This window comes from Malus domestica, chromosome 12 (assembly GCF_042453785.1).
Source record: "Malus domestica chromosome 12, GDT2T_hap1".
Lineage (NCBI taxonomy): Eukaryota > Viridiplantae > Streptophyta > Magnoliopsida > Rosales > Rosaceae > Malus > Malus domestica.
The window spans coordinates 16,685,961-16,713,519 of NC_091672.1; the positions used below are offsets into that span (position 1 = coordinate 16,685,961).

Consider the following 27,559-nt stretch of genomic DNA (forward strand, 5'->3'; position numbering starts at 1 on the left):
CTGTTTCGTAAAATTGGAAATACTAAAACATTGAATTCATATTTATTACTCGAACATAATTCCATATCAACAATTACATGCTCCCAAACACCAATTGAAACAAAATAAACAATATCCAAAATGAAAATCTGTTACATATCACCAAAAACTCCCATCTCTCAAAACAAAAAAGCAAAAAATCAACCGCCTAGTATAACAACTCTACATGAAACCTTTGTTATGTCGCGAACATCCACACCTGCTACAAGTGATAGTCTTTTTACTCCCACTGATTTCCCCAGCAGATTTGATCCTCGTTTTCTTTGGTCTTCCAGACGGAATCTTTGTAATTGGAGGCATGACAAATTGATATGTTTTCCGATAAAATCTTGATTTCCAGTAATCATCAACGTAATAAAAAACATCACGATTATCATGTTGCATGTAACATCCCACATCGCCCAGGGGAGTGGATCTTGTAAGCTTTATATGTATATTCTCATATATTCCTAGCACGAAGCCTTTTGGGAGCTCACTGGCTTCGGATTCCATCGGAAGTCAGAAGTTAAGCGAGTTTGCGCGAAAGCAATCCCATGATGGCGTGAGGGCATGGTCGAGGCCCAAAGCAATCCTACTGGGAAGTTCTCGTGTGAGTTCTCAGAAACAAAACCGTAAGGGCGTGGTCGAGGCCCAAAGCAAACAACATCATGCTACGGTGGAGTCGAGCCCGGGATGTGGTGGGGGCCCGGGTCGGGATGTGACATTGCAACACTTGCAAAGCATGAGAACATTGAAAATAATTATGCTGTCATTACACACAAGAACATGTTCTATCATCCAGACAACCAACAAACCAATTCCATTCCGTCTTATCTTCAAAAACATCCACATCAGAACGACTAATCCTCTAATGCATGCCTTCCTTCAACATCAACTTCATCTCAGTTTCTTTCTTTGGACACAAAATCGTATGAATATTCTGACCAAATATTCTTTTCTCAACCATACTACCTATCAACCGAACTCTAATGTCTTCAAGAAGATCTATAAGTGGCATGGAACGACTATTTTACACCATGGCGTTAAAATTTTTTGAAAATGCATTGCTTATCGATCCCCATCTCTTACCAGGAAAATAGGCAATAACATAGTTCTCTTTTGGAAAATCACACAAAAAATTCTTCACATGACCTTGCCTATTATCCTTGAATTTCACCATGCAATCATCAAAATTAGATGGAGTATATGCATACGTACAATTTGCCAACAGATTCATCATTTTCTTCTTTAATCCTTCACCAGCAGCCTTTGGAAATAAAACACTCACATTTTGTTTCAAATGAACAATACAAAATGAATGTGGACACTTGGGAAAGAATTCTCGAAAACTCTTCAAAATACCATCATGTCTATCCGACATAAATGTGATCACCCTCCTTTGAGGCCTCAAAATACTAGATAATATTGTCAATAACCAATTCCAATTTGCTATCGTTTCTGAATCAATAATAGCATAAGCAACCTAAAAACTCTCTGCACAACATAAGTGAAAATGCACTGTCAAATGTCAACTACATTTGAAACTATAATTGAACTATTTATTAAACTCTGTTTGAACTACTTCTGCAACTTTTTTCCTTTATTTAAAAATAAAATCAAGTATCACTTATTTATGAGATTAATTGAACTATTCTTAAACTGTCCTTCAACTATTTCTGGACATGTTTCCTTTGCACAGTAAGAAAACAGAAACAAATAAGAAACTGCTAACTGAAAATTTAAAAAACCAGAATCAATCTGCTAATCTGAAAACAAATCAATAACAATATATAATTCAAATAAAAAGCTAAGCATATTACATGCAATAAAAAAAAACAACAACAACGACAAAATCGAATTCAAAACTGCAAAAATAGTGCCGATTACCTCCAAACGAAAATCTAATCAAATATGAAAGACGATCACTCCAGTGAAAATATTCAACCACAACGAACAACACCAATGATAACGATTCGATAGAATCTCAAAATATGCAACCACTGCGAAACTGTTCTGAAACAAATATTTGTTTCGGAAAAATCCCCCTAATAGGGAAAAAGAACAACGTGCGATCATGATTTCAAAATGCGCTCTCAACATTCGTCGGTAAACATTACTCAAACCACTCAACCAACTTCGGAAACAATTGAAGAACTCTCTGCAATTGTTCTGCAAAAATTAAAATTCAATTAGTTTATAAGGTTCGGCTAACTCCAAACTAACTAATCTAACAGAATAATCAAGTTAGGTTAACCAAATCCGTTCGGGGTAAAATTGACAAATAACCATGTTATTTTGTTTGGGCTATTTTATATGGCCTGATATAAAAGTGGGCTTTGTATTAACCATTAAATAAACTTACAATGTGGTTTTTGATTAAAATTTAAAGTTTTCAAGCCCTTTTGGGTTAGTTTTCCTATAAAAATAAGGTATGTTAAGGGGCCAAACTATTTTTATATAAGCAAAAGTCGCAAGACTTCGGCCCACCAACTTCAATGATCAATTGGGATCTTACCCTAAGGTTCGAACGACCACCTCACTCTAACCCGTTTGAAGGCTCGGACAGGGTTTCTTCCAAGGCTCGTCTGCCACCTTAAGTAACGATCTACGTGTCATCTGACACGCTCAAGTCACCACTGCGATTTTGCAAACCCTCAAAAGACATAGTTGATGGCCACTTACCGGGAATTATAGTTACTATCAACGTCAAATGACCAATCTATCAGGGCTCCAGCTTGGTGATACGATTGAGGTTGCTCGTTCTCCATTGCCTATAAATAAAGCCAGAAGCTTTCTAGCTCAAGACCTTCGCCAAATTCAATTTGTATGATTATTAAAATCTTGAATGAGTTTTCAATCAACCCAACTGTTTTTCAGCATAAACTTAATTGCTCTTTAGCAAACCTCTTAACTCTTCAGCTACAATCTTAAAGCCTTCATTTGCAACAAACACAACCTAAGATACCTGAGATTAAAACTTTTACAGCTTTGTCACCATGTGGTTGATTCGGTTGATGTGCTATTTTCCAACCACCCTGATTCCTTCTCAAAGGCATATGTTTTGTACTAAGTCCAATTCGATACCAGTAATCTCGATGGACTCCTTTAGCATTATCTTCTCCTTCATGGCCAGAATCTTGCTAGAGTTTTTACTGTTTTCTTTACATTTCCAGTTAATTTACATTTCAAGTCATGTAGTTCGGCCAATCAGTCCAAAATTTACTTTTAAACACGTTTATAATATTGACTTCATCATGAAATTATTACATTCTATTTTTAGCTTTAGTTTCTATTTCGCTTTCATTTACTTTTTAGGCATGCATTCACGAAGTTACACTGAATGTTAAGTCATGGTTCTCTCGAGGCACATAAAAGAACTTAACCAAACCAGCGTCACGCTTGATCCACAATCATTTAGTTAAGAAGTTAGATTTACGCGCTACACTCACACATATTTGAACATGAACACTGTCAGTTGGCAGCCTCCAACAATGGCACACTTATTCTCTCTTTTTCTCGAGTCATCCCGTGGCACGGAGACCGAAAGCAACTCTCATAAAAAATACGTGTTGAATCCAGTTTAGACTTTGTCTGATTTTTTACACCAACAATTACTATTCTTGATTTTTAATATATGTGCGTTTGCGAATGATTTTCGCTTTCCGTTTGCCGTCCTTACCTTCCCTACTTGTTTACGTTCCTTAATTCACCGTTAATTTATTCAATCATATAATTTTTTTAATGACATGATTTCTTGTACTTAAAAGGTGCTTAACGCCAATGATGATATAAAAATACAAAAATTTATGTACAATCATGCCATAAGATGAGTATTGACTGATTGTATAATCGTAATCAGCAACCTTGTTTTGGGTTAGAAATGTCCACATACCCTAGTCAAAGCTCATGTGGAAACTTTTGGTTATTGGACTTTCATGACTCTAGTCCTCTAAAGCGAATACAAACTTACGTCAAATTCGTTTACCATTATCATAATGTTAAATATATTAACGTGCGTTTTAAGGCACCACGTAGCCAGTGGCTAAGCAAGGATTTCTCGGGGGGAGGGGCAAACTTAAAAGAGTGCAAGGTTAAAGAAAAATGGCAACAACTAAATCTTTTTATATAGTAATGTCTTCCATAATTAATCAATACAAACAAATTACAATTGTTGCCGGCGAGGTTTCATGTCATGAAAACGTCGCATAATAGGCTCATTATCAATAAAAGCAAATACATCTCTCTCAATGTAAACAACCATGCTATCACTCAACCATTGATCTCTCATTTTGTTACGCAATGGTGTTTTCACAATCTTCATAGCAGAAAAAGCTCTCTCCATCGAAGCGGTTGCAACCGACAACACCAAAGCCAATGTAAGAAGCTTATACACTAACATATAGCTTTCACACCTCCCGGTCTTCATTAACTCTTTTGCAAGATCACTAATTCCTCTCAATGATGAAAACTCACTATGCATCTTCATATTATGAATGTCGGCGAATTGCTTCACGATAATTAGGTAGATAATCAAGCATTCGACGTCTATGTCCAGGGTTTACAGGAAGATTAGCCAGTATTTCATCTAACTTAGTGACCTCACTTTGTTGGGAACTACCCGGAATACTCGAAGAAGGAATATTTGGAATATTCAAAGGAGGACTACTCGGAATATTCGAAGAAGGACTACCCGAAATATTTGAAGGAGGATTTAAGCATTGTTTCTTATAGTATTGTTCCATTGTTTAACTGTATATGGAAAAGAAAAAAAAAGTCTTAGACTCTTAATTCTAGAGTAAGCTACTATACTATAGTCAATATGAGTACTAACAAATTAAACCAACAATTAATCAATACCAATATTCATATAAATTATTTAACACACAAAAATTCAATTAATAAATTAATATCAATAATCAAGAATTCAATTTTTACTCTAGACAATAATTTCATTCATCAATAATCATTCATAGGATTCATATTTATATGTAAAAATAAAAAATCAATAACTATATTAGTGTATTACTCTATGATTCTATATTAATTAACTAAAATTTTGTATTAATTAATCAATTAGGGTTAGGGATAAAGGGAACTTTAACGAAAAGCACCCGGTACTGTTCACTTTAACGAAAAACCACATTTTTACACTAAAAAGTCAATCATAGTACTATTCACTTTATCCTTTATTTTGTCCTTATCATTAAAACTCAAAGTTTTCAAGCCATTTTCATTAGTTTTCCTTAATATAAATTAGAAAGTTAAAAAATTTACCTAAAATTGAGAGAGAAGTGGAAAACCAACCCAACAGCTAATAGGTTGCCTGCTATGCTGGAGGCTGGCGGCTGGCGGCTGGGGGGGGGCACGGGTCTTGTGATTGGTTAAAAGGGGATTAGGTTTGAAAAAGTGAAGGTCTGCTTTTAAAAATGGAAGGCACGAGGAGTCGGGGATAGTGGTCCCCTTTAAACTTTACTATCTTTTTAAGCAATTAACGATGGCGATGACGTCGTTTGTTTATTTAAGGAGTTTTTTTTTTCAATACTTTCATTTAAGGGATTTAAAAAAAAAAAATTACACAAGCTGCTGCGCACAGCAACAGAAACCCAGAAAGGCAGGAAACCATTTGCAGACTACAGTGCAGGTGTGCTATTCATTCTGGCGAGACCAGAGGGGCGGAACCACGTTCTAGGGCTTAATTTCCGGCGAGGGGAGGGGCGGCCGCCCCTCCCAGTCCCTCTGTAGCTTTGCCACTGTGACGTAGCTGTGAAATCATTCCCTGCAAGTCCTTTCCCTAGCCCTTACATTAAAAATAAAGGATGTTGTTAAAGTGTTCTCATGACTTTATCGGCTGCTGACAATGAAGGGTTACTGAATTTCAGCATCTTTTGATACGGGACAGATGAACATTGCATACGGCAATCAAATCCCCACCTTTTGGTTAATCACTTCTAGAAATTACCTGCATACAAACTACTAACTGCCTTGAGCATTTATGCGGATCTAATTGTTCAGAAAATGTTCGTATTATAATTTTTTTTTTATAACTTTTTTTAATACACATGATTTCTAAGTTGTGTGTTAGGAAAGTATGTTAAGTCTCATAATGGGTTAGTCATAATAGTTTAGTTCGATTCACATTGGGAGAGGATTGAACCTAAAATTTCTTACAAGTAAAGAGAACTACCACTAGACCGTAATACTAAGTGACAGATTTTCCGTAACTTTAATACCATACCATTCATGATGCTTGATGCCATCTAGTTTGGTATAAATATTACTAATTTGGGTTATCATACCCTACCCATGTCTGGATATAACAAATTTTCCATGGAGCAGTCGAATCATATTGATAAACTTGTTTGTTGCCCACCGTAGTTGTTTAGGTGCTCTGCGAGTGCTGGAGTCACGTTTGAGCCATGTGTGGCTGCGCCTTGTGATTCTCTTCTCCTGCTTGCTCGTCTGTTTGTACGTTTGATTCCCGGTCTTTGTTTTTTTTGGCTTTTGCTCAGGTATTGGATTTCCAGTTTAACAAAAAAAGAGAAAAAAAAAATGTTGTTGCCTTAGCTAGTCATTTCGATGTTTTTTTCCTTTTTTCTAATACCAGCATTGATTTACACTAGTTTATCTAAAATACTGTAAGGAAGATGGGAGGAGACTCGAAATTTGGTGAGCATATTATTCTAGTCAACATGACTTAATCCAAGTTTAGAAGTTTGTACATGCATGCACAAAAAATTTAATTGTTACATTGCGGTAAATCATAACCTCATTTCCATTTTTGCAATAATCCAAATCTCCTACATTTTTCTGTGTATTCTAAAGCTACAAAATTAAAACAAAGCTAGTCCCAACACTTTGTTTGTGAAGCAGTATTTTTTTTGGAAATATATGGGACAAAAAGAAGTTGGAGAGAAATGTGAAACAAAGGGAGTGAGAGAGAAAACATGGTAGTGTAGATAGTTTTATATTTTTTTAATAGACGATATTATTTACATCAAGGGGTGGGAAAATGAGTTAAACCTTATAATGGGCAAGCTATAATAATGTGGTTCAAATTCGTCTTTGATGAGAATTGAATTTAAAATCTCACTTAAAGTTAACGATATACTATGACGACGTGTGGCCAAGGGAAGGAACAAAAGTGAAATTTGGTTTGTGCAAAATTACATTTAACTTACAATACTTTTTTGTGATATAAGATCAAATTGTCTTTTCACTTTCTTTTGGTTGACAGGAGGGTTTTGTTAATAAGTAGTTTATATTTAACTTAATTTTGACAAAACCAAGTAAAAGGAGAGCAACTTACATGGAACAGATTCATCATCACCTAACGTCCACATAGCAATGCATTATTGCCCAATGGAAGTCATGTGTCAGTGAATATATTCTATGTAATTCATTCTCAAATAAAAGATAACAAAAATTTTACTCTTACCATAATTTTCATAACACATTTGTATCATCTCTCTAATATAAATCATACCCTTAGTAAATAAGTAATATAAATGTGATAAGTGGATCATTACTTAAAAAATAAAATAAAATTACATGCAACCAACTTTTTCCAAAATCGTCACAACCTATATGTGAATCAAGGGATTTTTTTTTTCTTATAAAATAAAATATAAAAAAAAAATTTCAAAGCTCATGGTATTCTTATTTTTAAAGTAAAATTAAATGCCGCGTAGTACTAGAACCTAATGATCCAATCCGGTTGATCAAATTCGGTTTTCATCTGGAAGTGCGCGTAGCGTTGGTATCACATTTGCAAATTGCAAGTAGATGAACCCAAAACCAAAGCCCGTTTCGAAGATAAACAACTTGTGGCATCCATCCAACACGAAATACTCCCAAAACCCAATTTTGTTTTGACTCAAAACTCCTTCGGATATTCAATCAAATTGCTCCCATTCGACCTTCAACTCCATAGCCACCTCCCTCCGCCAAGATTTCCATTGCTTTGAAGACTGGTATTTGTGGGTGAGATTTCTTGATTGCTAAGCAAAAACTGCAAATTTCGTTCGATATATGCAAACCCTTTTGGTAAATTTGGTTAAAGAGGTCGACTTTCTGGGATTTGAGAGCACTCATTTGGTTGGTTTTTCAGAAAATAGTCAAATTTTGTTGAATCTGTGAAACCCCATTTGCTTATTTGATTGAATATTTGATGAATTTGTGCTGGGTTTTTGTGTTTTGTTTGCAGAGGGGAGATGGAGATTGACAAGGCAATCAGAGAGTGTGATGATCGAAGGCTTAAGACCAAGTACAACAACGCTATCCATGTTATTCAGAGAGCTCTTGCGCTCTACTCGTAAGTTCTTCTTTGTTTGTTTTCTTCTGAGTTTTGTAGATTTTAAGAAATATGTAGGACTTTCGAAGTGAACCAAGCAGTTATATAAGTTGGTCCAGTATTTATGAAACTTATAAGAACCATTTTTTGTTGTCATTTTTACTACATTTTCCCAGAAATTAAATGGGTTGAGCTAAAAACTCTGTATCGATTACATTGTAACGATATTTCTGCTCCTTTTAGTGTTCTCCCCGCGCACCTTTCATTTTGAACTCAATGCAGTTGCCAGACTATTGTTTCTAAATTTTTAACATGTTGAGCTTTATATTGTGTAATGCTATTTCTGTTAGGAGAAAACAAACAAGTTGGTTAGTTGATTCCTGATACAGTTTTGATTTATAAAAGGTAGAGGCAACTACTTGGATATTGATGTGCGGAAGTATCTAGTAAAATACTATTCGAATCTATGTGAATTCCTAGTAAACGTTACTCTGCTTTTCCTTGTCGGTTGTTCCCTGGTTTGTCACTATCCGTTTAAGATCCTTTGTGAGTATACGCCATGTGTTGCTGGCGATTTGGGCACTATGAATCAGACTAGGCTTGCATATTTCTTTGTGAAAGTTTGAATGTCTGGCACCCTTATCTGGAAAATATCTCATATTAAATGGATTACAATTTTTCAACCATTGTTAGGAGATTAATGACATGAAAATCACTAATTAATGTATACATTTGAATCAAACAGCACTGGAAAATAATAAAATAAATCAATGCGCTTGAGGTGCTCCTGCTCTCCATATACCTTGGAGCGAAATTCACACTTGAACTCCACTTTTGAAACATTTGAGATTTGAACTCTCACTCCCTAAATTGTTTTAATCAACAGTATTGAAGAGGTTGCCTTCAGCTTTAATGGGGGAAAGGATTCAACTGTAAGTTAACAAGTGATTTTACTGGTTATCTATTTAACTCAGCTGCCTTCTGTGTCATTGATGGTATTAATAACTTGGTTCTGTAGGTTTTGTTGCACCTACTCAGGGCTGGCTACTTTTTGCATAAAGGGGAGCAAAGCTGTTCTAACGGGGGTGTAAAATATTTTCCAATGCGAACGATATATTTCGAGTGCCCATCTGCTTTCCCTGAAATCAACTCGTTTACTTATGATACAGCCACTACGTAAGAGATGCTCCCCCTTTTACTCTTTTTTTTAATTGTCTTAAAATGTCATTGTATGATCAGAAGTTTCTAGTTTTCGCATAGATTTAAATGCTGGAGGATGTAGCCTTCTAGTAACATATTCTTTTTTAAGCAGCTATGGTTTGCAACTGGATATCATTCGCTCTGATTTCAAGTCTGGTTTGGAGGATTTACTAAAATCCAAACCAATCAAAGCTATTTTCCTTGGTGTCCGAATCGGTGATCCTACTGCGGTAATTGATTTTCTGTTTCGGCAAAGATACAATCATATTGTACACATATCTCTGGTTGTCAGATTATTCTGCAGACATTTGTAGCAAAGATGCCTTAACTTTTCTGACTTGCAGGTTGGTCAAGAACAATTTTCTCCCAGTTCAGTTGGATGGCCACCTTTCATGAGGGTGAATCCTATATTGGATTGGTCATACAGGTATGTTCGTACCTTTTCCTCTCTCATCTATTTTCTTTCTTTTCGGCATATGGAAAGGGCTGTTAGAGAGCAAAGTTGTCTTTATAGTGCTTTTCTCGTTGAAAGATAGAAAAATGAGTTTTCTATGTACAAAATTTCCACTTATTGAACAAACAAATCCCTGGATAAGCCAAAAGAAAATAATTCTGGTACTAGGTATCAGGTAGCTAAGAGTTTAATGCAACATGAGAATGTCATATGATCTGAATTTTATGCTTTTATATGACCTTAAAAAGTGTGACTTAGAAGTGTATTTGATCTAAATTCTAAAGTGAAGTAAATTCTAAGCTACAGAATTTAGTTACCGTTGCATTAAACCAACAGGAGGCTTCCTCTTTATCCAAATTCAAAACTCTAGTACATTCGTGGGGTTTGACTTCCATGCGCTTCATTGCAGAGATGTGTGGGCCTTACTCTTAACTTGCAAAGTGCAGTACTGCAGTCTTTATGATCAAGGGTATGTGGCTTGAATTGTTGCTTTGATGCTTGACTTTTTTCAATGCTCGCCATAATTTTTGAGCTGGTTCCTGATGCATATGTCGTAACATTTCAATTGATTGCACTGTTTTGTTATACTAGTTTAGTTATATTCGACTAATTAACTTATGTTATTTCATTCTCACAGTTATACTTCAATTGGAAGCATATATGACACAGTTCCAAATGCATTATTGAGCATTAACAATTCATCTGACAACAAAGAAGTATTTAGACCTGCGTATTTACTTTCTGATGGAAGATTAGAGAGAGCCGGAAGGGTTAAAAAACTTTCTTCTTCGGTTCGTGGGCATCAGTCTGCTGTTATGAATGGCCTTGATGGTGTGGGCTTACATAACAGTAGCCTACTCATGTCCTCAGCCATTGCTGTGGGGGATGAGATTCTGTAAGTCCTTCGTCAGTATTACATTCTTTTATTGCAATCAATGACCATAACAATATGGTTGCACCTCAGATCCTGTATCCCATTGGTTGCGCCGTGATATCAATGATCAGTGATTACTTTTTTAAATTTCAGGCGTTTTGTTGGACTTTCAGTAGAAACCATTTTGTTCAACTATTCTCTTTTGTTTTCTATAGCCTTTCATTATCTCACAGTTAGGCTGAAGCATCTCTAAATTTCTCATAGTTGTGGTTAGACCCAACGAAATTGGATTTAGTACTTCGAGTTAACTTTATTAGTCATCATGTCCATGTTCATGATCATTGTTTTTCTTACATTTTTAATTATAACTTATGCAAAGGAACACATAAACAGTCACTAGTGCCAGAAGACTGACATAGTATTTACTTCAAAACATTAAGGAAAGAAAAGATTCATGGTTTAAATGTCATAGTAACTTGTGTAACCATTTTTTCCTCAACCCAATGTTATTACTGAAGTTTATTCGTTTCTTTTTATCTGTTTGATAGCTCAGGTTTGGCACTGTTGAGGATCAAATAGGGCCTTCATTGTGTAGAAAGCTCCATTCTATTGGCTGGTTGGTATCACAAACTGCTGTTGTTCGGAATGATGTGAGTTCCTATTGCAAAGTTTTTTTCTTTTTTTTTAAGAAAAAAAAAACATAGTTGGCCTAGTTTCAGTTACCTATATATCAAATTATGTAACTGCAGTGATGGATGTGCAGTTACATGTGGAACCTGAAACATTTACTCGCACCACCTTACATTTTCATTTTCCATGACATTCTCTTGGTAACAGATAGATGCTGTCGCCGAAGAAGTCGAGCGACGACAATCAACTGATGATATGGTAAATCATTACGACCTGTTTGATGGTTCTTAGGGGTTTTATTAGTTATGAAATGGATGAGAGATTTTTCCTTTTTTTGTTCTAATCTCTAGTCAATGTTATTCGAAACTACCATGTAGGTATTTATGTGTGGAGGGGTTGGTCCACTGCACTCAGATGTCACTTTGGCAGGTGTTGCAAAGGCTTTTGCTGTTCGTCTGGTATGTTTGTTTTGGCTGAACTTTCTAAAGCACAAAATAGTGACATGTTATTGAATCTGTTAGTATTTCATTCTTGGAAAATGGAAATCTGTATTAATCCTTCAACCATCGACTTGTAAAATGGAATCCATGAGAATATCATTGAGATGTCCGAATTTATGCAATTATTTTAGTTTTTCTCGAAGCCCCTAACAATATTGAGGTTGGTCAATCTTCATTGTTTAGGCTCCTGATGAAGAATTTGAAGAATATCTAAGGCATCTTATAGGTGATCAATGCACTGGTGACCGGAATGAGGTACTTAGATGTTACAAGTTTCTTATTATTTAATGCAATGTATGATAGCACGATCTCGTTGTGCTTTGTTTCATTTCTGTTGGTTGTTACTTTCTGTGTAATATGTTCCCGTAAATAGTTATTTTACTTATCTTACAGTGACAGAGTCCTACAGCATGACTTTGATTTTATTCTTGTTTTTGCTTTCTCAGATGGCTCTGTTGCCTGAAGGTATCACTGAACTATTGCATCATGAAAAGCTGATTGTCCCTTTGGTATGTATTTGAAAGGTCGCATATGGAGTTTTGCTTTTTGTATATCTGGTCAGCTAGAATTCGTGACATCATATTGAAGCTTCCACTGGAAAAAATCTGAAGTTTCCTCTTGACTGATTTGTGTGTATATATATATATCTGACCAGTAAAGTACGGATTATATATAGAATGATCAAATGATTGACTCTTGCAGATCAAGTGTAAAAATGTAATAATCCTTACTGCAACAAATATCTTGGAGCTGGATGAGCAGTGGAACTGTCTAATTGAACTAATGAGATCCGATGGTGCACTAGCAACGATGCAACCATTTGTATCTAAGCACTTGACAACAAACCTTACAGATGTAAGTAATTCCGTATTCCATTATATTTTCAATATAATTAAGTCTTGAAAATTTGGGTGTGCGTACGCAAGACACACTCAATGTTCTTTTCCAGACAATCTCTTTTTATTTGCTGGACTGTTAAATGGAAGCATATGTTTAAACAATAAGCAGCGGTGGGCGGTGGTCCACACTGACAGTCTGATAGCAGTAGCATGCAAGACTTACCACCCCACCTCAACACACAAACGTATTGCAATCCCTGCTAATTCATTAATGTAGCTTCCATTTCAACTTCTGACATCTTATTTTCTGGTATTGAAATAAATTATAGGCATAGGTATGTTGAAGTTAAAAAATAAAGTTAGAGGTGAATTATTATTCATTTTGGGGCGACTAGAAGGTCAAGCTATTAGGTGTTGGTATCCTACCACTTTGTGGGGTTGGAAAGGGATAACGTTCCTTCATGACTAATTCGTCTTCAATCTTCAACATGGTCGAAATTTCTTCATATTCCTTCAACATACCTTGAATCTAGTGAGTTATCAAATCCAATCAAATCCTAGGCACTAGACGAGCTTATAGTACTTATGCCAAGAGCGATAAGTGGTCTGTGTGTTTGTGTATATAGTCCACTTCAGAAGGATACCTATTGATTTCTCTAAATGTTAGTCATTGAAGTACTGAGTTATAATTGAGAAGATCACATTTTCTTAGAAATTCTGGAATATATAATGTCAAACATAGAGTGCAGTATTAGCATGCGAATAATTGGGAATAAATTGATATATTACTGTTTGCGTGGTAGTCATCTCTTTTTTTTTGGGTGAAAATTGCAGGTAGAAATTGCTCAACCTCTGTCAAAACTTTGCCTTGAATTTCCGGACCTTTACATTGGTAAGTGCCTTTTGAAAACTTTAGATCTCTGGGACAACATGATATCATATATTAATTCTGATTGTGATCTTCCATGGGAAATATTAAGGTTGTCGCCGCAAATCAAGGACGGAGCCTCTTATAATCTACTTCAAGGGCAAGGTACTAGAATATTTCTTGAGGTTTTAGGTACGCAGTTACATTATATAAGTTGTTCGAATGAATATCATTGAGAATTTTGGTTGCAGGACCAAGACCGAATTCAATCAGCCATAGAGGCATTGTGCAAGAAGTTCCATCCGGGGGCTTTGGTTGAAATCAACTCAAGTTGATTGCAGCGGTTGTTCAAGTGGTCTTCTTTTGCTTCAAAATGCTGAGTTATTCTGCACTTGAACCGGCCTCTCGTATACCAAAATGATGATGGAACAAAAGGAATCCTCTGTATATTTCGATGGAACAAGGAGATCATTGCAATGGAATTTGGAAGGGGAGCGAGACGAGAAGGAAAACAGAAGAACATTATAGATGCTGGTAACCGGGCAAAGCCCGCTCCTCCCTGTAAATGGAGGAAATGTTAACAGTCATCTTCTCACTGTTTACTGAACCATTACAATTCTATTTGAGGTGATCGACCGGACGGTTCTTTTCGATCACTTGTTAGCTTATCTCGATGAATGACATAAATCCAATGTAAAACTACGGAATAAAGGTTGAGTAATACTTGACATGAATCCAAGAATCGTGTCACCATGTTAGTGTCATCCTATTACATCTGTTAATCCACAAAGAATTCTCGATGTGAAAACCCAGGCTGATCTCTGAGTAGAAAACGAGTGGATCCACAAGGTTCCAAATGAATTGGCTTGTTTGAAAAAAGCTATGTCCTTTGAAAGATCTATCTTGTGTCTGGTAGTGCATGGTTTCACTCTGTAAGAACTCCAAATCATTCTCTCCTTACAATGTGAGCACAGTTCATTTTAGAACACACCTCAAATGTGGAGGGTGTAAAATGTAATTACACTCTAATTATATGGGCGTCTTGAGTGAAAACAATTAGCCAAATCACTGTTCCTCGTCGAAATCATCCCATTTTAACATGACATGGTGTACAATGTTGAATTGTAAAATCCAATTGTGGCCTTCGTGGGTGAGAGAGAGAGAGAGAGAGAGAGAGAGAGAGCACAATTGAAAGCTGAGAGAAATGGCGGGAGGAGTCGGCGGAGGAGGCGACGGAGCCACCAGTAGCAAGAAGGGATTAGAAGGCACGGGCTTGGATTTACCAGAGAATCGCCATGGCAACCTAAAGAGTGCTTCCAGCGACCAAAACCTTAAAGACCTCCTTGTTCAAATCAAGTCCTGCAAATCCCCTGTATGCACCCAAAATCCCACCTTTCAATTTATATATATGTGTATATATGTATATGGCAATTTTCCATCGCAACCCATTAAATGTTGTCTTTTTTCATCTTCTTGCAGGCAGTCATCAATTATGGTGCATCTTGGTACGTCTCCGACTCCTACTATTTTCAAAACTATTAGCAATTGAATTTTGCACACAAGGTGTTTGATGAATTGCCTCAGTGACTCAATTGCTTCGATTTTGGTATTGTTTTCAGGTGCCGTGTGTGTAGCCAGATCCTTCCTGCATTCTGCCAGCTGAGTAACAGTTTCCCAAAGCTCTCTTTCGTCTATGCAGACATTGATGAATGCCCCGAAACAACACAGCACATTCGCTACACGCCCACCTTCCATTTCTACCGGGATGGCGAAAGGGTTGATGAGATGTTTGGTGCTGGAGAAGAGCGGTTGCACGATCGCTTGTGGTTACATTCGTGAAACGAGACATGTTAGGGATAATTGCTTCAAACTTTTTGCTATGGGTGTAGTCATCCAAGCTATTACATTAGTTGTACAATGAACTTATGATTTATGATATCTTTGATGTTCCAGAAGCCCAAAAGATTGGATTTTCTGTCTTTCGACAAGGAAATTGGAACTACTGCAGTCTACGATCATACAATTATTCGATTTCAATTGTTCGTAATAAGCTTCTAACCAAGTCCAATGCCCGAATCCTCAACAATCAAGAAGCTGGGTAATGGGAAAAATTTGGAAACATGAAAAATGATAAACAACGCAACAAAATACTAGTGGCGCCTAACTTTGCTACTACCTTAACTTAAAAGCACACATCGCCTATTCTCAACGCTGGTTTGAGGCTCGAAATGTAGACCTCGACATCAGACGTATGAGTCGAAAGTTTCTTTATTCTCTACCAAGCTGAACAGCGGCTACGAGCTAGTGTGTCACGCTTTTGGCTTGAGGATCTTGACGGTCTCCCATGTGAAATCTGGATCATCGCGGCCAAAATGACCATAAGCAGCGGTCTTTTGGTACCTGAGGTTGCCCCCTCTTTTCAAATCAAGGTCGATGGCAATCATTCCCGGCCTAAAGTCAAAGTTCTCCTTGATGAGAACCAATATGTCCTTGTCTGGGATTTTTCCAGTTTTGTAGGTATCCACGAAAACCGATAGGGGTTCTGGAACGCCAATAGCATAAGAAACCTGAACAATACAGCGGCGAGCAAGCCCGGATGCTACAACACTTTTTGCTGCCTGCCTTACAATGTACGCGCCACTCCGGTCAACCTTGGTTGGATCTTTTCCAGAGAAAGCACCACCACCATGAGCACCCCAACCACCATAGGTGTCTATGATTATCTTCCGGCCAGTGAGACCGGCGTCTCCATGGGGTCCTCCAATGACGAATCGACCTGAAGGGTTCAAGTGGTAGATAATTTTGTCATCAATGAATTGGGCGGGGACGACAGGTTTGATCACATGTTCCTTCAAATCAGCAGCAATCTGCTCGTTTGTGACATTCTCATCATGTTGGGTTGAGATGAGGATGGTGTGCACCCGAATCGGGACCATGGCCCCATTCTCATTCTTGTACTCAACAGTCACTTGGGTCTTACCATCGGGCCTCAACCATGGAACTGTTTTATTCTTTCTGACCTCCGTAAGCTTGGCGCCAATCTTTGTAGCAAGGACATGGGTGAGTGGCATGAACTCAGGTGTTTCATCTGTGGCGTAACCAAACATGTGGCCTTGATCGCCGGCTCCAATTTCCTCGGGCTTCTTGGTAAGGTGTCCATGAACTCCCTCTGCAATTTCAGGGCTTTGCTTCTCAATGTTGACGAGGACTTTGCAGTTGTCAGCGTCAAGGCCTACATCAGCGGATGTAAACCCTATTCCTCTGCAAGTATCTCGGACTATTTTCTCGTAATCTACTTTCGCTTTGGTTGTGATCTCACCTAAGACCATGACCATGTTGGTTTTCGTACATGTCTCGCATGCAACTTTGCTCTCGGGGTCTTGTTCCAAGCAAGCATCGAGAACGGCATCTGAGACTTGGTCGCAGAGCTTGTCGGGGTGTCCCTCATTGACGGATTCGGAGGTGAAGAGGAAGGTTTCCATCTCTAGACTGCGAAAAAACAAAATAATAAGAATCACTTCTCCATTTCGACAAGAAAACTGAAATCTCAAGGAAAAATAAAAATAAAGAAGCATATGAAATATGAAAGCATGCATAAAATGTCTGTCACTGGAAACCAAAAACCGAAAACCGAATCCCGAATCATGTCACATGGTATGCCAAATCTAAACAATTCCCATCTTACCTACCGATGAAATCAGAATTTCGATTACGAAAGTCTAGACAACGATGAACAAGAATTAGCCACAGATATCAGCAAACCAAAACATAATGTTATCACAAACCTCGATCTAATTAAACACCACAATTCTCGAAGAGATTCAACGATGAAATTTTACAAAACCATAAACACCAAATCCTCAAAATATTAAACAGAGAAATCTGAACGGTACAAAAAATCCATCAAATGTAATGAACGAAATGGATCTAACGAAACAAATGACTTGCAAATCAAAAACCAAATACCGATCGGGCAGACATTATTCGAAGCAATTGCGAAATAGTAGATCGAGATCGAGCGCAGAAAATGAACGAACCTGTGAATGTGAGAGCGAGAGAGGAGGAGGAAGGATGAGAGAGACTTGAAAAAATGAAAGAGAGGGATGCGGAGATTGGAGAGTGGTATTCATATAGATAGGAACTTACGTCTGACTCGTTCTCTCTCTTTCTGCCATTTGGCTTTGGCTGTGTGTCATTCTCCTAGGTGCGCTACGTTTGGATTTGCCAGCTTGGTCGTACTGGGTCCTACTTAGTTACCATGTGGACTTTCACTGGACAATCAGAACTTGCCAACTCAGCATGTATATGGTTGCGGGACATGTTTAGTTAACCTAATGCAGTATACAGGTTTCCAAACGGATCGTATTGCATGTATGACACATTGAATCCGAAACCCTAATTCGACCTTGGTCTTTTCTTGTAAATAAATTATACCATCATGACATGGTTTGTTTGGTTTGAGACATTTTCACTATGATATTCCTATTTTATGCATGTAAATCTTCCATGTTTGAGCCACCATAGCTAGGTTTTGTGAAAAATGGATTAATGTCATTCTTATATGAGATTGCTTGACCATGGAGGGGCTCTTGTCCGATTTGCAAGTTGGTGAGGCAATAACTTACTAAGGCAATGATGAGTAGTTGGTCCATGATTATCAGATGTAAATCATAATCAAGTTAGCTAATTCATTGACGGACGTAATCACACCTAAAGATGATGATAATTGCTACACATTCGAAAAATAATAAACACGCTCTCCATTTCTCTTTATACACACCCACGTTTAATCATGCTCGTTATTTCCATTTCATTTAACCAATCTAGTTGCCAAAAATAAAGACTGGTTATGATCGCTAAAAAGAGTGTTTGAAAATTATCTTCCTATATGGAATGACTATTGCCTACTGCAAATCCATCGGATTAATGAATCAAATTTGCCAAACAGACGTTTTCCCCATCATATCACAACTTGCTTACTTACTTGTCTACCAATACCATTGAAACTATTCTATAAATATTTTAATGAAAGACAAACAATTGTGTCATAATTAGCGTTTAATTTTTGGCTTTTAGCCAAAAAAGTAGCAGATCGCTCGCACATGCCTCAGTTTGGCATACTCAAATTTTGCACCCGTCGCTAACTTGTTGCTTAGGCTCATCAGTTGTATACAACATGTTTGGTTATGTGAAGAAAGAGAGAGACGTGGCATGAGTTGCATGACAAATGATCAACTATCTCTATTGAGATCAAATTCCATTTCAGGCTTATATACAAATGCAAACTCGTACATATTAAATTTGACACTAGTTCAACACCTCCGTGACGTTGGATTAGTAGTTTGGGGCACTGCAATGTCCCCGTTTCATGTAAGTCCTCCTTGTTTGGCAACACCTCATGGGTTGTGTGAAACATGTTTAGGTCTTTGCTAGCCCAGTTCTCTTGTCCGGGCGAAGCCTCAATCGATGACGAGTCACAAAATTAGCATTATGTCACAACATGTGATCACTCACCAACGAGGGACTTGCTTCTGATTAGCTAGTTAGTGAGACAACATGTTATGATCAGTAGTTAGCCTGCGTCCAATCCCTGAGATGTGAATCATAATGAGGTTATCCAATTGATGCCAGACCTAATCATATCTAAAGCTTATGATATAATATATGGAATGACTATTACCTACTGTCAGTTTCATGTCATCAGATTAGTGCACTGAAATTTCTTTTGTTTTAGTTTAACGATATATTTTACATTAAGGGGAGGGAGGAGTTTGGCTAAGCCACCAGCAACCTAATTTGGTATCGAATTCACATTCACGAGATTCGAACCTAAAACCTTTCACTTACAAGTAAAGAAGAATACCACCAGACCGTAGTACTAAGTGGCGATTAGTGCACTGAATTTGCAACAAAATTTCACCATGAAGTCAATTATATCATAACTTGGTTGCTTGCATACCACTGAAAACATTCTATAAATTTAAATAGAAGACAAACAATTGTGCTATAATTAGTGGTTAATCTTTGGCTTATAACCAATGATAAGCAGGTAAGTCTCCCATGCCTCAATTGGCTTTTAACCAATTGAGTTTGCTGATTGCCTGATACTGATAAACCAAGTGTGTAAAAGGATATAAGAAGCTAAAATGAATGATAGAAAGTACAAGGAAACTAGCTTAAGGCATGGAAAAGATAATATTAGTAGCTTAGGCCAAGTTGAAGTCCAAGGGCAGCATGGACAACAAACAATGTCATGATCCCAGTGCCCAACACCCCATGAACTGTTCTTAATTCAGGTTTACCCTGTAAAAATTAAAAAAGAAAGAACAAAAAACTGAGTTGCATGATAAATAATACAACAAGCGGAAAAAGAAATAGAGCGTAGACGAAGTTATCAAGAAAAACACTCAACACCGTTTGACTTGTTTAAGGAGTCGTTTCTCTCAATCCGATAAAATATTGAAAAGTGACTCATTAAAATCATGGCAGAAAAAAGTTGAACACACACGTCAAACTGTGATTTGTCTGCAAGGAGGAATGACTCCTTACGTGTTGTGATCTGTATCTGTGTTGTTTCAGAATAAATATTACCTCAAACAAAGCAGGTAAAATTGTTTGTATGGTCAAGAGGCTAAGACCAATGATCCCTGTAACAGCATGAGGGCTGCAAACATAGATACAGATTAATTTCAGCCTTAGTAAAGTACACGAACCGATCGCTTTCGTTGTATTTGTAGTCTTCCAAATAACTGATATGAAAATTTACAGAAAATGAAATTTAGTGAAGCATATTTTTTTTTTACCTTTCAAAAATGGATTTGTCCGAAGTGAGAAGAGACGTTACTCCTCCAGTTGCTCCAAGAGCAAAGAAGAAAAACATCCCTGCAAGAAGCTTGGGATGCAAGTCTTTGGCATGGGCCCTCTCCTCCTGAAATGACCAGAACATATCACGATCGATGTACTACTTAAAATGTTAGGCGTGATTGGTTTATCGAAACATATGATGCTGTTGGGTTCATACCACATCATCTGAAAAGCGTATCCGATAACCAAGATATGTTCCATAGCCGCCCATAGCGAAAAGCACAACAGCCTACAAAATACATGAAGCCATAGACAATAATGTCAAGCAACTTTAGACGACTATCTTTCAAGGCCAGTGTGACATGATTAAGAGAGGTACATTATTTTACTTAGCAGAGTAAAGTGGCATACCATGTTGCCCGGGTGACCCCAATGTACTAGCCAGCCAGGAAGACCAAACGATTTGACAAGCTCAACGAAAGGCTCGAACAGAGATGCCACAGTAGCAGCTAGTATCCAAATTTTCAGATTAGTATAATATCAGTAAGATTAGTTTTAAACGTGATAGACATCTAGCTTCTGTGATGAAAGGACTGTTTATGCTTTAGAAGCAGATAGCAATGCAAGGATAAATGTAGCAAGTCTTATAACTGCAACGATGAAAGGAACCAACTTAGAAAAAAGTTACAGAAAATCAGAAATAATCCCCAAAATTTAGAAAACGAAGCTTACAAAATTCCTATTTAAAGCTATAAAACCCAGCAGATTAAAAGTAATTGGTGAAATATTATCCTCAGAAAAGTTGTCAAGATTTCAAAGTAACATAACCACATGCGCTCGACAGGTGTTAGATTTTGTCACAAAGTAAGAGGCCTCATGCAATTAGAAGTGGAACCATTTGATAATAAGTATGTAATATATCATGTCAAGTTTCCGAAGTGGGGTTGCATTCTCACATAAATAAAACATCAAGTCAGTCAGGTATATACTGAAAAATGTTAGAGTTAAAATCATAGGTATACCTCCAGGAAGAACAGCCAGGAGCAGCAGAGGCAAAGGACTGAAGAGTAGAGAAGGGTCTCATTCGCATTGGCATTCCCCACTTGTTGTTTTTGGTCAGCCGCGTCATCATCTTCAACAATGTCTAAACTGAATTTGTCGTTGTTGATCACAAACGGAGATAGGAGAGTTTTTCTACTTCTGCTACTTGCTGACGCGGAAGTTACTGGTGGCATTGGCGCAGGGAAGCATTTGGAGGAAGGTGGTCGAGCATTGGTCGGAAATCGAGAGGCACGAAGCACAAGAGGAGGAGACAGATTCAGAGAGAGGTGAGAAGAGGCAGTAACCATAGCCATTGGTAGACAGAGAGAGAGAGAGTAGAGTGAGAGAGCGAGAGAAAGCAAGGGAGAAGATAACAGAGAAGTAGGGAGGGTAGTGGGAATGGCGAGGAAGGAGACACGACTGTGGGTGAATAGGAATAGAGAGAGATTCTCGACACTGAACAATTTCTCATTGGTATAGCATGTGATGGACAGCCACAGGCAATGAACTTTCCACGCGGTTTCCACGCGAGCACCTTACAATCTACAAGCCCATCTCTTTTGGTGCCTTTTGGCGACTGACTTTGTGAAACGAGGACTTCCATGTAGTTGTGGGATGTCAACGTGTTAGTGTTTCAAATTAATCACGTAATTACATGTAAATTATTTAAATACATGATAATACGTGATTCACTTAATATGATGATATTGTTTATTGTTTTGAGTATTTTTTTTTTCAACCAGAAATAAAAAAAAGTAAGTTGAATCTCAAGATAGCCCCATTTTTCAAGGGATTTTTTTACACGCCCCTGTGTATCTCATAGTACAAGTGTTTTAACATTTAGGTCTTCAATTAAAAATACAAAAATTAATATTTAATGGTTAAAACAATCCAGAGTATAAAATTGTAGAATTTTTGCATTTCCCGGTGCAAAATCTTGAAACTCTGCATCTAACTAGTGCAGCATTATTTCGTTATTAATATCTTGATACTCCAATACTAATATATTTTTCTAACAAGTGCATTGCTACCGTAAATGCTGACTATATTCTTAAGAACAGAGAATCCCTTCCTTGAAGAGAATTATTATTAAGACAAACCTACCAGGAAAACGAAAATCATTACGAACTTAAAAGCCATGGCGACTGGCGGATATATATACATTGCGAAGCATAAGACCATTTCGCTCCTCGACTCTGCCCGCCTCGTATCTCCTTCTGCGTGCGTGGTCTTCAATTCACTTTCTTGTTCAGATGGCATAGGCTTAGACTGCTTCAACTTCAATTGTAGTAGATAATCTGGCTCCTTGTCTGCACACACATTTGACATATAGAAGTTAAATTAAGTGTATGATCAACAAGAATGGAAATAAATTTGTACCCGCTACGTTAAACAAGCGAGGATCTTAGAAAACTATCCATTGCAAGAATCATCATCATAATGGGAAAAGTGAAACCGTATGGTTTCATGCATTTGATTTTGAATGTGGAAATTGGTCTTCTTGTGAGATGTATATATGGTTATTTACCGCGGTGAAAGGCAGATGGTGGACTTCCCTGCCAGAGCCAATTCATCTGTTGACATGGAGAATGTTGTTACATATGGTACCCCTGGTTACTGACTCTCTTTGAGGATCAATCATCCATTGGCCATCAACAATGAATTTTATCTGCAGTTAACAACATTTCACATCAGATACAGTTATTCAAGGTTCACACTCCTCGCCAAAGACAAAAAATGTCATATCGTTTAGCTGCTAGATGTGCACACCTCATACGTCCCTGGATAAAGCCACAGCATTGTTGACCATAGTCTAGGTTCCCTGCAAGAACGTGTAGTCCTAGCGATCAGTAAGCTCATTATTCCACTAATATTTCTGAGCATCAAGCATATAAAACACTTGAACTATTTTCAATGGAGAAATAGCACGGCAATAAAAGGGAAGATTAACAATAACCTACAATAATATGTCAACTGATTATGACAAATCTTCAGGAAAGATAAAATGCAAATTAGGCACAACGGAAGCAGCAAGATAAAATGAAAGTTTGAGGCCAAATTATACAGAGAAAAGGAGTGTTAAGACCTCTCTATGATACTAGATGATGGCTGTGAATCCATTTCAATCTGATGATACCAACCATTGAAGCTACCAGTCACCTCCACAATCTCGCCATCTCCCTGGTACTGAATCTCAACCTGATGAAATCAGGAATTCCGTTCATGCAAATGGTGTATCAGTGTATGTATGAGATTTTTGTAATTTGTATACATGTTATGTATGAGAATTTGCTTATGCATGAATGATGAAAAGTCAGCGATGATTACTAGGACTTTCGTTGCTTAGAAAACATCCTACTCACTGCCAAGACGCTCTAATAGCATAATTAAATATATACAAAAATATGTCCAGCAAAATGGTAGATGTGATACCTCCACTAATCCTGAAAGGCTTTCTTCATCAGCAAGTAACTCTGCATCTTTTTCAGAGACAAGCTTTTGTGCTTTGCTCATTGCCATTTCAGACTTGGTTTGCAAGTTTGACAAAAAAAGCTGAAGGAAGAAGTAAAATCCACTATAATCAGATCAGTAATCATATTGCCCATAAAAGTATGAAACTCCCATGGAAAAAAATTGCATGCAAACACAAGCAAAATCAGATGGATCACAAGCAAAAAAATCGGATGGATCATACATATTTCTATATTTTGATACCGTGAACAAGGTCATGAGCGCCCAAAATAGCTAACATACCTCTTCCTTCTCAATCTGTTCTTTCAACCGTGACAATTCCATCTCCTTCTGATGCTAAGAAAAAGAATATAATCAAAATTATAATCAACAATTCAAGTATATAGAACGCTACATGGCGTAAGCAGAACGTTAAGAGAATAGTACCAGCATGAACTTGAGATGATTAAGTTCAAGTCGATCCTCACTTTCACTTGTCTGTAAAACAAAAACACAACGGTCAATGTGATATTGTTGTCAAAGTTGATGTTAGAAGTAACATAGTTAAGAGTTAAGTAATGACCTTATCATCCAAATCCTTGTCATATAGAGAACTCAGCCCTTCAGTTGATGAACTATCCTCCCTGCTTTATAAACACAAAAAAGTTCTTTATAAAATTAAGAATACAATAAAACACTGTTCAGTCATGCATCACATTTGACCTCCAGATCCTTAAGAGCATAATCTAAAAATTCGGATTCTTATAACGTCATTCTTTGGGGTTTTACAACAAAATTAGGTTGAATAGTAACCACATGCAGAATGGAAGAAACAATAATAATTAGAGAAGAAAACAAGGAACTTTGGACAGATGCACAAGTTACCAACCTAAGAGAGGGATCAACTGCCGTAGTTGATGTTGATGTCCTTTGATTCAATGCCATAATTGCATCACTTCTGTCAGGCACATTTTTAGGAATTCTTATTTGAACCTCCTCAGTGTTTCCAAATCTATATTCTTCCTTGATTTCTTCATCATTATTCTCAGTTAATATGCCATAGACATTATCTGTATCAAGAAGCTCCGAGTAAATATCAAATATGAAAGAAACAAAGAATTAAGGTGAAAGAAGGATGAAAGGGAAGCATGTAACAAATAGCATGAAGGTTAAGTATATTTAGTAATGAACAGTGTGAATATAAGCATACAACTGAATGATTTAGTGCTAAAAAAAATCAACAGTGACAACAAACAAGAAAAGAAACATCATTGATAGTGCACATGAACTAAAAAAAAAATTAATTAGCAGAACAAAATTAAATGTGAAAAAAAAAAATTGAAAGCAAGGCATCTTAAGGCAAGTTACCTTCAACTGCATCCAAGTCTCCATTCTGCATAAAGTTTTCCACTTTTTCCTTCAAGGATAAATTGGGTGGAGATTCTAAAGGCGGATAACTATGATGATCAGAGTTGTGACTTGGATCAAGATCTGAACTAGAATGGTCTTCCAAAACGGAAACTGTGGTTGAAGAGCAATCTTCATTAGCCATATTGTCAACCTTCCCATCCTGACATATATCTAAGACCTTTTCATCCAATGACAAACCATCAACAGATTCTACAGGCATGCAAGGACGTCCATCGGAGTTCAGATCCAAACCAACATTTGAACTGGAAGAATTGGTTTCTTTGATATGATAAGTGGTTGACAAGGATAGGTCATCAAGTTCGCCGAAGGATGAAGGGGTGAAAATTTCTGAAGGCATATTAGTACCAATGTCAGAGTTGAAGTGTGGACAAATTTTAGAACTCCTGGATTGGTTTTCCGTAACAGAAAATTCGGTTGACACAGAACCATTTCCATTCACATCCACCTGCTCACTATGACCGTCTAAATTATACAAATCAGCTGAAGACTCCACGGTAATATCACTGTCATTGAGGCTCAGATCGGGAGGAGAAATCAAACTACCAGAATTACTTTCCAAGTCTGAAACTTCAGTTGACGAAGAAAAATCCTCAATCACATCATTCACCTCTTGATCCTGACCTTTTAAATTGTTAAAGAGGCTATCAGTAACAGTTGCATATACTATAAAATAAGGTTGCAAACATAAAAAATATATATTGACCTGTTACTATCTCTTTACGATCATTGATTGCATCCTGAATTCCAGCAAATCCGGTATCGGCATTACCATTGGTATCTGTATTGCTCGAGTCCACAAGAAGCTCTCTTATAAGTTTATATCCTCTTCGTCTGACGATGTTTGCAAGATCATTCCTATTCGTCATTTTTGATAAAACAAAAATGTCAGACTTGCTCCAATTTATGAAGTCTCCAAGTCAAAACTATAATATATATACAAACACACACACGCATACATATATACATATATATATATATGTAATATAACATAACATTAAGACTATACTACCGTTGCCACTAATGTCAAAATTTGTTGAAGAAAACAAAAATGACAACAAGCAAGCAGCAATTGTTAATCCAAACGTTCTCGAAACTTCAGAGAAATCAAAGAGGCAATTGTAATTCCAACTAAATCTTTCAGTTTCACTGATAAACCCTAACTAATCAAATTCTGGCGAGGGGAAAAAGAACCAAAATTTATCAGAAAAGTGATGGAACAAGTTCGAACCTTCCGTGCTGCGAGAGCTCCTTCAAGGATGGAACGTGACATTCCGAAAGTCCGACCGCAGTGAGGAACTGCCGGAGATCATTGCAGAGCTCCGCATTGCTCTTTACCTTCCTACTCAAAATTCCAAAACACGAAAGTGAGAAGAAGAAGAAAGAATTGTAGAAGTGAAAGCGAAGAGTGGAGACGGGGAATGCGAACCTAGTTTTCTTCCTGACGGAAGAAGCGCGAAGGGTGCAGCGCGGCGGCGGTGGACAGCGTTGTAGGGCGGTGAATCCGAGAGTGGATTGCTGGTGCGGGTGGGCGAAGAAGAGCTTGTGAGAGAAGAGGGAGAGGAAGGCGGGGAGGTGAGAGACGGGGGCCGCCATGGCTCTCTCTCAGTCATCACTCATTAGGGTGGTTTGGGAAGTGAAAGCGCTTTCTAGATAGTGATTTTGGGTTAAAGAAAACAGTTAGGAAGTGCTTACTGCAACTCAGCTTTTTTAAGAATTAATTTGCATTTTTATTAAATATTAGTTTTGAATATATCAGAGATTTCAGCGATGAAGTTGTCAACGAGCGGGATTTTTGCAGCAACCATTAAATTTCGGGATAACTTTTTAAATTTTTTATAAATTTAACCAAAAATCGATATAAAAATTCTATAATACCCTTGAGTTATGAAAATTATCCTAAATGGAGAAATTACCGAAAGAATGGCTTTATTGCCTGGAAATTTGATTCTTATGGGAAATAGGAGGAAGTTGTTGGACTTAGAAATTACTGAATCCTTTGTTCCCCGGCTCTAATTAGACTAGGAGACCCCTACATGTTTTTCTTTTTTTTTTGTATGGAGAAACGTCATCATTGGCACACCCCGCCTCAGTCAGCTTGTAGGCTGCATCAACCGCTGTTGAAATTTTGCCGCCATTGGAATGCCCAGTCCACTGGAATC

The 27,559-nt window shown here is 37.4% G+C and overlaps 4 protein-coding genes and 1 pseudogene across 9 annotated transcripts; 2 read left to right on the top strand and 3 right to left on the bottom strand.

Moving 5' to 3' along the window:
* Nucleotides 1-7,709: 7,709 nt before the first annotated feature.
* LOC103449999 (uncharacterized) lies at nucleotides 7,710-14,437 on the top strand. Of its 2 annotated transcripts, none has more exons than XM_008389316.4 (17): nucleotides 7,710-7,998; nucleotides 8,222-8,329; nucleotides 9,195-9,240; nucleotides 9,327-9,484; nucleotides 9,621-9,738; nucleotides 9,853-9,935; nucleotides 10,372-10,431; nucleotides 10,600-10,857; nucleotides 11,390-11,486; nucleotides 11,674-11,724; nucleotides 11,844-11,924; nucleotides 12,150-12,221; nucleotides 12,413-12,475; nucleotides 12,669-12,821; nucleotides 13,640-13,697; nucleotides 13,786-13,838; nucleotides 13,925-14,437. In XM_008389316.4, exons 2-17 carry the CDS (start codon nucleotides 8,229-8,231, stop codon nucleotides 14,006-14,008), a joined length of 1,536 nt encoding a protein of 511 aa, XP_008387538.2. In that variant the 5' UTR covers nucleotides 7,710-7,998; nucleotides 8,222-8,228; the 3' UTR covers nucleotides 14,009-14,437. The 2 variants fall into 2 exon arrangements, with proteins under 2 accessions (XP_008387538.2, XP_008387539.2); XM_008389317.4 differs by having other exon boundaries at nucleotides 7,913-8,112.
* Nucleotides 14,438-14,592: 155 nt separating this feature from the next.
* Nucleotides 14,593-15,628, top strand: LOC103450001 (thioredoxin-like 3-3). The gene is made up of 3 exons (XM_008389319.4): nucleotides 14,593-15,045; nucleotides 15,153-15,178; nucleotides 15,293-15,628. Exons 1-3 carry the CDS (start codon nucleotides 14,878-14,880, stop codon nucleotides 15,510-15,512), a joined length of 414 nt encoding a protein of 137 aa, XP_008387541.2. The 5' UTR covers nucleotides 14,593-14,877; the 3' UTR covers nucleotides 15,513-15,628.
* Nucleotides 15,629-15,638: 10 nt separating this feature from the next.
* Nucleotides 15,639-17,846, bottom strand: LOC103450000 (S-adenosylmethionine synthase 4). 2 transcript variants are annotated; one of them, XM_008389318.4, is made up of 2 exons: nucleotides 17,711-17,846; nucleotides 15,639-17,162 (listed from the first exon to the last, which is right to left on the bottom strand). In XM_008389318.4, the coding sequence occupies exon 2, from the start codon at nucleotides 17,153-17,155 to the stop codon at nucleotides 15,983-15,985; it is 1,173 nt and encodes a 390-aa protein (XP_008387540.1). In that variant the 5' UTR covers nucleotides 17,156-17,162; nucleotides 17,711-17,846; the 3' UTR covers nucleotides 15,639-15,982. The 2 variants fall into 2 exon arrangements, with proteins under 2 accessions (XP_008387540.1, XP_028946610.1); XM_029090777.2 differs by lacking the exon at nucleotides 17,711-17,846 and adding an exon at nucleotides 17,640-17,663.
* Nucleotides 17,847-19,587: 1,741 nt separating this feature from the next.
* LOC103450003 (uncharacterized) lies at nucleotides 19,588-22,033 on the bottom strand (annotated as a pseudogene).
* A 422-nt stretch (nucleotides 22,034-22,455) lies between these two features.
* On the bottom strand, nucleotides 22,456-27,204 carry LOC103450004 (protein PTST homolog 3, chloroplastic). Of its 4 annotated transcripts, none has more exons than XM_029090776.2 (13): nucleotides 26,827-27,204; nucleotides 26,629-26,739; nucleotides 26,104-26,255; nucleotides 25,338-26,021; nucleotides 24,859-25,039; nucleotides 24,553-24,613; nucleotides 24,417-24,467; nucleotides 24,273-24,320; nucleotides 23,952-24,071; nucleotides 23,605-23,717; nucleotides 23,289-23,340; nucleotides 23,047-23,187; nucleotides 22,456-22,828 (listed from the first exon to the last, which is right to left on the bottom strand). In XM_029090776.2, exons 1-12 carry the CDS (start codon nucleotides 26,991-26,993, stop codon nucleotides 23,089-23,091), a joined length of 1,839 nt encoding a protein of 612 aa, XP_028946609.1. In that variant the 5' UTR covers nucleotides 26,994-27,204; the 3' UTR covers nucleotides 22,456-22,828; nucleotides 23,047-23,088. The 4 variants fall into 4 exon arrangements, with proteins under 4 accessions (XP_028946609.1, XP_008387545.2, XP_008387546.2 ...); XM_008389323.4 differs by having other exon boundaries at nucleotides 24,273-24,326; XM_008389324.4 differs by having other exon boundaries at nucleotides 24,553-24,616.
* Nucleotides 27,205-27,559: the final 355 nt, after the last annotated feature.

What these genes read in the sequence shown, in the direction of transcription:
- LOC103450001 (XM_008389319.4), top strand. Translation starts at nt 14,878, where the DNA reads ATGGCGGGAGGAGTCGGCGGAGGAGGCGACGGAGCCACCAGTAGCAAG. An exon ending in TCAAGTCCTGCAAATCCCCT is followed by an intron (nt 15,046 to 15,152) that starts GTATGCACCCAA and finishes ATCTTCTTGCAG; the next exon opens with GCAGTCATCAATTATGGTGC. An exon ending in ATCAATTATGGTGCATCTTG is followed by an intron (nt 15,179 to 15,292) that starts GTACGTCTCCGA and finishes TATTGTTTTCAG; the next exon opens with GTGCCGTGTGTGTAGCCAGA.
- LOC103450000 (XM_008389318.4), bottom strand. Translation starts at nt 17,155, where the DNA reads ATGGAAACCTTCCTCTTCACCTCCGAATCCGTCAATGAGGGACACCCC.
- LOC103449999 (XM_008389316.4), top strand. Translation starts at nt 8,229, where the DNA reads ATGGAGATTGACAAGGCAATCAGAGAGTGTGATGATCGAAGGCTTAAG. An exon ending in ACTTATGATACAGCCACTAC is followed by an intron (nt 9,485 to 9,620) that starts GTAAGAGATGCT and finishes TTTTTTAAGCAG; the next exon opens with CTATGGTTTGCAACTGGATA. An exon ending in GCTGTGGGGGATGAGATTCT is followed by an intron (nt 10,858 to 11,389) that starts GTAAGTCCTTCG and finishes TTGATAGCTCAG; the next exon opens with GTTTGGCACTGTTGAGGATC.
- LOC103450004 (XM_008389322.4), bottom strand. Translation starts at nt 26,993, where the DNA reads ATGGCGGCCCCCGTCTCTCACCTCCCCGCCTTCCTCTCCCTCTTCTCT. An exon ending in ATCATCTCAAGTTCATGCTG is followed by an intron (nt 24,327 to 24,416) that starts GTACTATTCTCT and finishes TCTTTTTCTTAG; the next exon opens with CATCAGAAGGAGATGGAATT. An exon ending in TCATCTAGTATCATAGAGAG is followed by an intron (nt 23,341 to 23,604) that starts GTCTTAACACTC and finishes ACGTTCTTGCAG; the next exon opens with GGAACCTAGACTATGGTCAA.